General features: G+C 45.1%; 1 protein-coding gene across 1 annotated transcript in view; it reads right to left on the bottom strand.

Annotated features, from left to right (window-relative positions):
- Positions 1-11,783, bottom strand: part of CPS1 (carbamoyl-phosphate synthase 1) — a 125,189-nt gene extending 113,406 nt beyond the window's left edge. Inside the window, exon 1 of the mRNA XM_073304767.2 lies at positions 11,658-11,783. Within this exon, the coding sequence (XP_073160868.1) occupies positions 11,658-11,783 (126 nt within the window). The remainder of the gene's footprint in view (positions 1-11,657) is intronic.
- Between the last annotated feature and the right edge of the window lie 264 nt (positions 11,784-12,047).

The following is a 12,047-nucleotide window of genomic DNA, read 5'->3' as shown; positions in this document are numbered from 1 at the left end:
CAACTGGCCAGATGGGCAGAAAATGCCACGGGTGTAGCAGTGCCTAAATTTCTTCAGCAGCAGATTCCTGGTGCTGAAAGTGTAATGCAGCCTCTTCCTCAAGATCAAATAGACTTATAGCAAGCTTGGAGTCTCCCCGCAGAGGCAGAAAGGCCTCTTGAAGCAAACTCTAAGCAATTTTGGTCTAGAAATCCAACTGAAAATTACACATAATCAGCCCCTCCTTTGCAATTTCCAGTATTCCTGATTTCAGCCAAGCCAGATATTTATATTTGCTCCTGGCTAAAAATCAGGAAGAGCAGAGAAGGAGGAATATTTCTTATTTAAAAAAAAAACACGAAAATGAACTCAATTTGTTTTAAAACTCAAGAGAGATTCAGATTCACTCTGACCTTAGGGTGACAATTTGGGCCAGCTCTGATTTTGTTCAAACAGAGAGAGAAACAAACCAGAACACTGGATACAAACCTCCTAAACTGTAGAGACGTTCAGTTCTGGATTCAGAGCTGGATAGGAAATTTGTAGCTTAGGCCTGTCTCTATAATAGTCCTGAACTCCAAATCTCCAACTCCCCTGGAGCCTTGGGGAACTTTGGCTCTGTATCTGAATTCCATGGGTCAAAGCAATGTGTAATCCCTGTGCTGGAAGCTACTTCAATAACTGTTCTATTCTAGTCACAAGAATTTCATTATTAGTTGTGTTACAGTGGTACCAAGAGGTCCCAGCCAAGATCAGGGCCCCATTGTAAGAAGTGCTGTACATACATGTAAGAGTCCCTGCCCAGAAGAGCTTACAATCTAGGTAGACAAGACACACAAAGGATGGACAAAAGAAAGTATTATCCTCATTTTACAGAAAAGAGAACTGACCAAAGAGATTAAGTAAACTTTTAGCAAATCTGGGGATTGATCCCAGATCCCCAAAGTCCCAGTTCACTCTTAATTACAAAAGTGCCTTTCCTTCTCTTGTATATCTGTGCACTAACTTCTCCCCAGCCCATCTGGAAATAGGATCTCCATTTCACTCATCCTCCTCCTTCTCTGAGCAGACAGAAGTATAGCAACTCCTTAACTGATCTGCTGTTTCCTCAATCCCTCTCTCCAATTCCTATGGACCAATTTTCTCTTTTACTTTCTGCCTGCCTCAAATATTTTTGCCCAGCCCTTTGATAGCTGTCTGAAATAGTCTCAAAACCCAGCATTGGATTTATTTATTTTCCTCTTCTAATTATATTTTTAGCTTGCTCCTGGTGGGTTATTTTGTGTTTGTTTTTTTAGATCTTCCAATCCTCTCCTTACCCGTTTGTCTCTCTAGTTACACGCCTTTCTGGCTTATATTACTCTTTACATCCCTACTTAACTGCATTGGACTTGGACTACGTGATACGAGCTGCAGTATCGCTGCTCGTTTCTGAAATGCAATTAAACTCCATTAGAGTGAACTCTATTATGTTAACTCCCCTGTTACAGTAAACATTCCCTGAGGCCCCCTTCTTCCAAGTGAAATCAACTAGTGGTCTCAAGTCTGCTTCCAGTTGACCAGAATCCCCATGACAAAGCCAGCCATCACCCCGGTCAGTAGAAGAGGTAAGGGGTGAATTGCTCTGAAGACTGAATTTCTCTCTGAGGCATCCCTTCCTTTTCAGGGTTGACATATGTTGGTGGAGCAGGGTGGGTCCCATTTCCTGGGAGCTCATTCTTCTATGTTCTCCATCAGCCACTTTCTAGAAAAATTTACTTAAATCATAAAATCTTCATGCAGGCCCAAATCCAGCGACTCAGCAGACTTTGCTCTGGCTGGGTGTATTTAGGGGAGGGGACAGGTCGGGTACAATTATGCAAAAGTTATATAAAATCTAATATGGATGAAACCCAGAAAGTTCTAGGATAATTCAAGTCAAAACCTATACAATTTAATAGAGAATTATACAATTTCTTCAGGGTTTTTTTAAACAATTTTATAGACTTCTACAGGCAGGATTTGATTCTCTATTAAGTTCGATGGGATGATTTTTTCACTATTTTTCTATTAACTCCCATAAAAGTCCAGACTCCATGCTGTGATGCTGCTCTAGAGACTGTTACACATTAATAGGTCCACTGGTCCTTATTTTCTATGTGGGGCTCAGATACAACAAAAACAAGTTTTGTGCAATGAATCTGCATGCAAACCCTATCCCTGACTGTGCCTTAAACCAGAACCTTGGCCTAAAGCTATCTAGATCTTTGTGGTGTCTCAGGCCCATCTCCAAATAAAATATACCCACATTTCTGCCCCTCTCAAGCACAGAGGTTCAAAAAAAGTTCAGAAAGAAGGTATTAAAAGAAAGAACAACCGTGTTCTTGCATGTGCCCTGTTCAAGATAGGAATGGAAGCAACAGAACCAAATATATATAAAATATTTTTGTAAAGGCTGCTCTCTTGGTCTACCTGGCCAGAGCAGAAACAGGAACATCTTACACGAGAGACTGTTCAAACAGGATTCCAGCTGACAAAGGGCAAGAGCAAAATTTTAATGCAGTAAAAGTGTCCACGATGTACCACGATGGCAGAATCAATGGACTGTATTGGATTGCAATGCTGTATCACTGTGCTACATGAGTGAATGATGGTTTTGCTTCATGCACGTATTCCAGTTCCTGCTTCTTTTTCCCTAAAGTCTACTGCACTTGTGTCAACAGTAACATCAGCATCCATAGAGCAATTGCCTAACTGCTGTCTTAACCATAATATCAATACTCAGTGTTGACAACTCTATTTTATTTATTTTTACCAACTCGTCACATCTGCTATCCTATATCTTAAATCCTTTCTTTCCTAGTTCATCCATGTTAGTTTCAGAGTAACAGCCGTGTTAGTCTATATTCGCAAAAAGAAAAGGAGTACTTGTGGCACCTTAGAGACTAACCAATTTATTTGAGCATGAGCTTTCGTGAGCTACAGCTCACTTCATCGGATGCATACCGTGGACATGCATCCGATGAAGTGAGCTGTAGCTCACAAAAGCTCATGCTCAAATAAATTGGTTAGTCTCTAAGGTGCCACAAGTACTCCTTATCCATGTTAGTGTTTTACTGGGTGTCATACTCCTCTTGGGAAACACGCCAGTCCAGTATCAGACTCAGCATGCTCTTGGTGACACTGTCTCTTATTTCTTCATCATCTCCCTAATTCAAGCAGACCAGGTCACAATTTTCCACACAATTTTTATCCGATCAGAAAATTATTGTTGTTGGTTTTTTTTTTAAATGAAGCTAACTGCAAAAAGACAGTTGGTGTTCTTAACATTGTACAACTTTTGTGGAATTTTCCAAAATATTTTTCCAAACCAATTTTCATGGAAATTTTACTGAAGTCAGTTGCAAATTCTCATTTACTGACTCACTGAAAATGAGGGAACAAATTTGGGTAAAAAAATTCCATTAAAATGTCAGAAATATATTATGAAAAATTTACTTGAAAATGAGAATGGGTCACTAAATGAACAGTAAAATGGAAACAACAAATTTTCGCCCCATTTTTTGATCAGCTCAGAAGCCAAACTCTTCTCCATTGTAGGAGCCAATTTCTTTCCTCCCACACAGCTGAGATGCACTTGGTCTGGAAATACTGGATCCAGATCTAGATCTGAAGTTCCCCGAAGGCTGAGGAGAAACAGCATTCTGGTCAGGAGTTTTGTTTCAAGCTCATCTCTAAATGAGCTGCAACTAATTCATCTGCTTTTCTTTTCTGTTCATCCACCTCCAATAATCCAGGGTGCCAGTGAGATTTTTCAAACAAGTTGACTACTGTATGCAGCATTGTAGCCTGTCAGTCATCAGATTTTAGAGAGATAAGGTGGGTGAGGTATTATCTTTTATTGGACCAACTTCTGTTGGTGAGAGAGACAAGTTTTCGAGCTACACTGAGCTCTTCTTCAGGTCTGGGGACAGGTCTACACTTAAAACGCTGCTGTTCCTACAACCAACAGGAGAGCTTCTCCTGTCAGCGTAGCTAATCCACCTCCCCGAGAGATGGTAGCTATGTCAATGGGAGAAGCTCTCCTGTCAACATAGTGCTGTCTACACAAGGGTGAGATCAGTATAACCGTTGCTTAGGGGTGTGGATTTTTCATAGCTCTGAGCAAGGTAGCTGTCGTGAGGAGGCGTGGCCTCTCTCCGAGATTGACAGGGAGGGACTACTGCCCCCTGGTGGGTGGGGCCAGGAAGGCCATGCCTGCCATGCTGGAGGCAGAGGGACAGTACCGGGAGTGCAAAAGGTGAGCCCTGCAGCTCACTTGGGCTGGAGCCACCCAGGAAGATGGATGCTTCCCACCCGCCCCGGCATGGGAAGCCGAAGAGGACGTCTGCTGCCCCAAGGATTCGCCAGATCTTCCGGAGCTGTCCGTCGCCCCAGACCTTCCAGAGCTGTCCGTCGCCCCAGACACCGAGGAGCTGCTGGGACTGCCACTGGCAGTGTATCCTGGAGAGCTGGAGGACGACCCCCGGATCCAGGTACACCCCGAGGGGAGGGGAGGAAGTAGCCCAGGGACAGCCGACGGTAGTCTGGCTGAGTTGCTGCCTGAGGCCAGGTGAGCGTGTTGCAGCCGGATCCCCGCTGACCCAGTGGCGGAACAGGGTTAGGGCTCTGGGCTGGGACCTGGTGAAGTAGGGTGGGCCTAGGGTCCCCTACCCCCCGCTGTCACCCCACCCCTGGGGAGGCAGCCTCCGCACCTTAGGCCATGAGGCCTGTGTTTGTTTGCTGTCTGCCAGAGCTAGGACGACAGGTTGCAGGTGCGTGAGAGTAAGGAGGTGTGGCCTCCCTCCGAGAGTGACAGGGGGGGACGGCCACGCACTCCGACAGTACTTATACCGATACAGGTCTGTAGTGTAGACCTGAGCTGGGAAATGTACTCAGACCGAGGCCATGTCTACCACTTAGGTCAGCAAAATTTTTGTCGCTCAGGGGGGTGAAAAAAAAAACACACACCCCCGGGCGACATACGCCTTGTCGGCATAAGTGGTAGTGTGCAAAGCGTGGTGTTGGTGGGAGAGCTTCTCCCGCCGCCGTAGCGACCACCGCTCGTTGGGGGTGGTTTAATCATGTCGACAGGAGAGCTCTCTCCCGTCTTTGCTACACAAGCCATCTTACAGCAGCACGGCTCCATAGGTACAGCTGTGCTGCTGGAAAGTCTCCAGTGTAGACATAGCCTGTGTGAAAAGTGTTCCCCCTTGGGTGATAAGACAAAAACACTATTACTTGTGGGTGAACATGATCGCTGACCTCGCAGTCCTCATCCTCAAAGGCAACCCGCACAATACCTTCAAAAGACAAGCCTGGGAGCTTAAACTCATAACTTTGCTTGGCACTAAAAATCATGGTCTTAATAAAGACAGTGGATTTATGGCTTATTACAACAGTCTGTTGCCCACTAACAACCCCACCAGGGCCATCCCTAGCTATTCTGGGGCCCTACGCCGCCCCTCCATGGGGAGGGGGGCAGGCCTCCATGTGGGGGTTGGGGGTAGGCCCAGACTTCCGTGCGGGAGGGTAGGGGCTGGGCTTGGGGGGCAGGGGGAACCACCCCCGGCTGGGGCCGGGACACTGCACTTCCCACCGCCGGTGAGTGCAGGCCCGGCCCTGTTGCAGTCCTCAGGGGATTGGGGACAGGGCAGGGGCGGAGCAGTGCGGGGGCTTTGGGGAATGGGTGGAGTGGGGGCAAGGCTGGGAAGAGGTGAAGCAGGGGCGGGAGCAGCATACAGTTGCGTAGGGCACCAGGAAATGTGGTGCCCCAAATTTCCTGGTGCCCTACGCAGCTGCGTACTTTGCATATGGGTAGGGACAGCCCTGACCCCCACTGCCCAGCTCCTAGCTCCCCCTTCTTTCCCCCCCCATCACTGGAGGGGTGTTAACGGGCCACTTCACCTTGAGTAGTTCTTTTAAATGTGTGTTAACCACTTATGCAAAACAATCTGTCCCTTGTATTTAGCTGTGACACTGAGTAAGTTTTCCAGACTGAAGAGGAGCTCTGTGTGGCTCAAACGCTTGTCTCTTACCAACAGAAGTTGGTTCAACAAAAGATATTACCTCACCCCTTTGTGTCACTAAGTGGACTACTATTCATGCATACACAAGTCCTTACCTAATACATCATCCCACCACCAGCAACCAGCACAGGAAACCTACTACTTTGTCTTTGTTAGTTTTCAACCTGATATCAGAAATACTTTGAGAATTCTTTGCCTCCTAGAGTATTAGCAAAAAATCAATCCGATTCGGATCTAAGATTGGATGGATAACTGAACATTCCCATCTCATTCTGCTTATATAGGATGATTCTCACTCTCCAAATTTAGTGTGTTGAGAAAATATTTGTTAAAATTCCCTGTTTCTAAATAAAGTTGCTTGGGCAACATTCATCCTCTCCCCCCTGCCCCAAGCATGTTTGCTTTTCTCACACATTGATGACATTTAATTTTACTGTCACTAAAGTTTGCAAGAAGAAAATTTCTAAGTGCACAAGATTTTGCGAAGATCAGATTTTACATTTGTATTAAGAGTTCTCATGTACTTATCTATCATAGACCAGAAATACCCTCTCATATTTGATCAGCATGAGTCAAATGGTGGATACCAACAACTTGCAGAAAACTGTTCTTGATCAATGTAGAGTTAGAAGTAATTTGCCAAAATAAATTTAAAGAAACAATCAAATAATTTTGAACAATGAATCTGCTATCTGCTCACCTGATAATCTGTGAGAAGAAGATAAAAGTTTAATTGCAAACTGTTTGCTCAGCTCTAACTATATAAGCTAGCAAGGTAGTTTCTGCAAAGATATGAGCTGAATAAGAAGGTGGTGGCCAAATGATCCATAATGAAAGTCAAACCTGGAAGTTGAAACATTCACCACTTCTAGAAAAAACTGCAAAAAATCAGGTCTGCTCTTCACTGTACAAACACCTGAGACTAGTGCTTAGTGTTGCAAGGGACATGTATTTTATTTTCCATGAAAAAATCCTAAGAAAATTGAAGTTATTTTCATCAAAAGTTTTGCTAAATTTGAGGGGAGGGAGGTGTGAAAAAAACAACAAGCAAAGTTTTTTGGGGGGGTTTATTGAAAAAAAACTATATGAACCTATGTTATGAGAGAATTTCTGTTTTCTCAAAGACAGGTTTCAGAGTAACAGCCGTGTTAGTCTGTATTCACAAAAAGAAAAGGAGTACTTGTGGCACCTTAGAGACTAACCAATTTATTTGAGCATGAGCTTTCGTGAGCTACAGCTCACTTCATCGGATGCATACCGTGGAAACTGCAGCAGACTTTATATATACACAGAGAATATGAAACAATACCTCCTCCCACCCCAGGACAGTGGGGTGGGAGGAGGTATTGTTTCATATTCTCTGTGTGTATATAAAGTCTGCTGCAGTTTCCACGGTATGCATCCGATGAAGTGAGCTGTAGCTCACGAAAGCTCATGCTCAAATAAATTGGTTAGTCTCTAAGGTGCCACAAGTACTCCTTTTCTGTTTTCTCAAATGTCACTTTTCATCCAAAAATTTTGAATTAAAATTTTTGACCTAGTCTACTAGTGTCCTACATCACGTACTCCTGAGGGAATTCTGTGCCAGAAAAATGCAAATTTTATTTGTCAGTAAATATATGTGGAGGGTCCAACATGGCAGTGGGGCACATAGGCCACCGGCTTCACGGAGCTGGAAGATCACCCGGCAGCCCCCCACCTCCAGGACACTGACTCATCAGTGAGATGCACTTGACACAGCACAAGGGCTGGGTCTGCTCCATAAACACCTCAGGGCCTTGCCCCTCCACGCCAGCCACACCAGCTGTGGGCAGGCAGGCTCAGCAGGAACCAAGTGTGGGGGGATCCAGGTGTGGGTTGAGAGAGTTCTGAGTGGGGCAATATGGGTGCAGGCAGGTCAATGGGGGATCTGGATGCACAGGAGCAACGGGACTCTGCAGAAGGTTCCAGGTGAAGGTGGGTGGGGCTCAGCGGGGGGGTGTGGTTGCAGCTGGTTGGGGCTCAGTGGGATGGGGGTCCAGGTGCAGGAGGCTTGTCAGGGTGGTCCAGGTGCAGGGGGGATGGGGCTCATTGAGTGGGGGTTCAAGTGTCAGGGGAAGACCTCAGTGGGGTTTCTGGGTGTGGGGCATTCCAGATGCAGGGGTGAGGCTCAGCAGGGTGGGTGAGCTCAGCAGCGGGGTCTGGGTATGGGGGGGTTCAGATGCATGGGGGTTGGATGGATGGGGGGACAGCTCCCTATACAGTAACCCCTCCTCCTGTGGCTGAGGAGCAATGAAGGCTAGAAGCAGGGGGGTGGGGGTGGATCTTCCTTCAGCCAGGAAGGTTTCTGGTGGTGGTTCTGACCCAGACCCAGCTTGACAGCTCCTTGCAGAAGAAGAGGAAGTTCTGTCCTCCCCAGTCCAGTCAGGGCTTGCAGCTGAGCCTGGCGCAGGGCAGGAGCCTCACACACACCACCCCCCCTGCAGTGATTTACCTCTCCGCCAGCTGCTCCAGGTGCCTGAAATGATACACCAGTGCTGCTGGGGAGGCGCATGACCACTCTTCCTGTTTCCCTTTGCTTCCTTGTCAGAATATAATTTTTTTCTTCAGGGAACAAAAAAATCTGCAGGGGACATTAATTATGTGTGTGCGCAATAGCGCAGAATTCCCCCAGGAGTAATAACAGCCAGGCAAACATCATGTGGCTCTTTGTCCCCCGCTAGTGGATAAATTGTGTCTAGAGGTTTATGAGCCTGCTGCTGCCTTCAAGGTAATGGACCTGGCCTTTTAGCTCATGTTTTTAGATCCAAAATTCCAAAGTTCACCCCTGCATATAGCCCAGCCAGCGGTGTGTTTACATATCTTTGCTGTGACCTTCATTAAGAAGATAAAGCCAGAAGATGTTATTTCCACATTCATCTTCCATAAGTTTAACCATTCCCTGGGCAGAGCACACATTTGGAAGGCATTAACCACACATAAATGAGCAAAACAAAAAGAACATGCATGTTATTTGCTTGCATCAGCCTCCCACCCACCCCTTATGCCATTATACAATAGGGCAGGCCACGTGCCTGAAAACCCTTGGAAAGAAGCTGCTGATGCCAATTGTCTAGCAGTGAAGGAGTCATGATGAAGATAGCAAGCAGCCTGTCACAACCCACTTATAAACGTATAAATGCTCAGCTCTTTTTATACATGGTAAATCTTACCACACTGCCCTTGATCAACCACCCACCAGCCAACACATAGCTACGCTTGCATTTATCACCTTCAATGGCTTTAAGGTCATACCTTCTTAAATATTCCAAAAGCTACCATTAAAAAGACCACTAAATAATACAGTAGATGAACAGGTGTATTTTGGGATGAATGTATTATCGACAAAGAGCTAATTGTGTTAGGAAATCACTCTGTAGCCTTATGAGCTTAGAGTTAGCTACCACACAGAGGACACTAAAACAAGACCAAAACAGCTGGGCAGTTTTCTGTGTCATAACCTTTTTAACTGGATGCGCCACCCAACCTAACAGACTCCTATAAAGTGACCATGCGGGCCTTGTCCTTATGCAGTCCCGTTGACGAGTTACAGTATATGTGCATACCCCCCTATAGATCTGTCCTTTAAAAAAGTACAAGATGCCAGACCAGAACATTAAACGCCAATATACTTGTCACTGGGAAAACCAAATCAAATCCATCAACAATCTAAAGTGGTCCAGAGCCCAGCATATGACTATCACCCTAGCGATACTAGTATCACCAGATACTTCACTACCGTGAAACGTAAAGAACAAAGGGAGATTTGTGCCAAATGCTGAATCAGTGACCGTGGGAAGAAGGCGAGAGATGGCAGAAATGACACTGCAATCTGTAGCAACCTGCCACCAGGTCAGGAATGAACACTGGTGACAAATGGAAACCGGGGTTCAGATCCCCAGCACAGAACCCTGTCCCAAGCAGATCCTCTAATACACATTGGAAGGGTCTGTCTTGCTTTTTCAGCACTTCAACATACTCTAGCCTCTCATGCCAATAAAGTCTCATTGAATTGAACTGAATGCCTCTGGCTTGCATATTTACAGTGTGGAAAGCTATATCATTTGTTCCACATGCATGATTTTTATTTAAGTATGTCTCTTCTTCAAATGGTTGTGTTGGCTAGAGCTGTAAGGATGGCAGGTGTTTAATTTGCCAAGCAGGATTGCAGTTGCCATCACAAGAGAAAGATCTCCTGCTCTCCTGACCTGAGCAGAGGCTGAAGCAGCCCTGGGTTTCATTGCAGAAGGAAGGGTTCTGCACTGGATTTTAAGTCAGGGGCAGACATGGGGATAATTCATGTCCACAGTAGATTCTTGGGAAAGGGAAGAAGCAAGATGGCAGGCTCCACCAGAAATAAACCAATAACAATGCAAGTATCCTAGTTTAGAATGTTACCATATTTGCCAACTTCCATAATTCATGCTTCTTTTTCTTTCAAAGCCCATAGTCCTAGATGTCAGATGGGACCCAACACGAGTTGGCTCCTATGCAAGAAACAGAGATGCCTTTTTCCTCCTTCAGTTTTCTTCATCTTTACAATGATTTGTGGTGTAAGATTAACAGATCTCTGGTGGGAGCTAAGAGAGCTGCTCTCTGTTGTAATTCAATGGCCTACAAATGTGTCTAGGGAAACTGGAGGCCTCAGTGGATAGAGACAATGATGATTAGTCTCATATGGTGGAAATTAACTATGTTAGATAACACCCATTGGCTTCCCCTACAGCTTTTCCTATAACACTCCCCATAGTTATGATTCTGATGCTTGTTGATAGTACTGTGGCAGCAGGTTACATAGGTGCTGGAACTAGGGGTGCCGGGGGTGCTGCAGCATCCCCTGGTTTGATGTACGTTCCATTACATATAGGGTTTACAGTTTGGTTCAATAATTCTCAGTACCCCACTATCAAAATTGTTCCAGTACCCATGGCAGGTTACATAGGCAGAGGCCTGTTCTAGTCTGGGTCTGTCTGATGATGAAACTTTTGTTGCAAGTGCTACAGATTTACACACAGGGCCCAATGCCTCACTGCACTAGCTTTACACCAATATAACTCCACTGAAATCAACTGAGTTACACTGGTAAAGCTAGAGAAAGGAGCGGCTGGTGACTTCAGCCCTCTGTGTTGAAGACTGGGAGCTAAACTGATACTATTTCAGCCACTTAAATAAAGGGCTCCAGTGTGAGGCACAGGACTGTGTATCTCCCATGTATTAAGAGTTTCAGGGCCAAACCCCAGTATAACCCCTTTTAATAAGCATAATCACATGCTTAAAAGTTAAGCACAGTTTAACAGGCATGTAAGTATTTTACTATTAAAACAAGAAGATCAGCTCCTTTCGCTATCAGCACTCTGGAGATCTAAGGTATTTGAAAAGAAAATACCTCTATAATATTTAACAGGAATAATGAACTTTCACCTTTCAGTGCAATTCACCCTACAATTTCAGCTCTGACTACAGAGTCCTAGACAATAAAACCCTGTAGCCAAGCAGGCTCAGAGTAAGGCTTAGAAGCCTAATTTGGCTCAGTTTTAAGTCAGTCAACTTATCTGCATCAAGCGGTTTATTTGCACACTAAACATATACTAGCGAGAGCTTGGTTATCATTACCTTGACACTTAAAAATCTGGTACCGGACCTTGACAAACGCCAGTGATGATGAGCAGTCACTTTGCAAAACTCAAATCCGCCTTTCAAAGTCTTCACCACTTTGCAAGCAGTCAAAATTCTTGTCATCTTGAATAGATTGATTGGTAACTAAAGTTAAAAAAAGAAAGATATATCCTACTTGTATTTTTTTAGACTTAGATACAGGCAATCAGGTACTTCTGCAAATTACAGTAAAAAAAACAGAGGAGCAGCCAGCGTGTTGGATTGACTGCACAGCACTCTCTTTTGCCTTCCCATGCTTTCTGGCATTAAAAGTCCTCAGTGTGGCCCCGCCTTCTTCCCTCCCCTCCTCTGAAGAGCACTTACAACAGAGATGAACTGTGGTCATGT

Source organism: Lepidochelys kempii, chromosome 11, assembly GCF_965140285.1.
Source record: "Lepidochelys kempii isolate rLepKem1 chromosome 11, rLepKem1.hap1, whole genome shotgun sequence".
Classification (NCBI taxonomy): domain Eukaryota; kingdom Metazoa; phylum Chordata; order Testudines; family Cheloniidae; genus Lepidochelys; species Lepidochelys kempii.
Note: the sequence above shows the minus strand (reverse complement) of the source record. Positions and strands in the feature narration are given on the sequence as shown.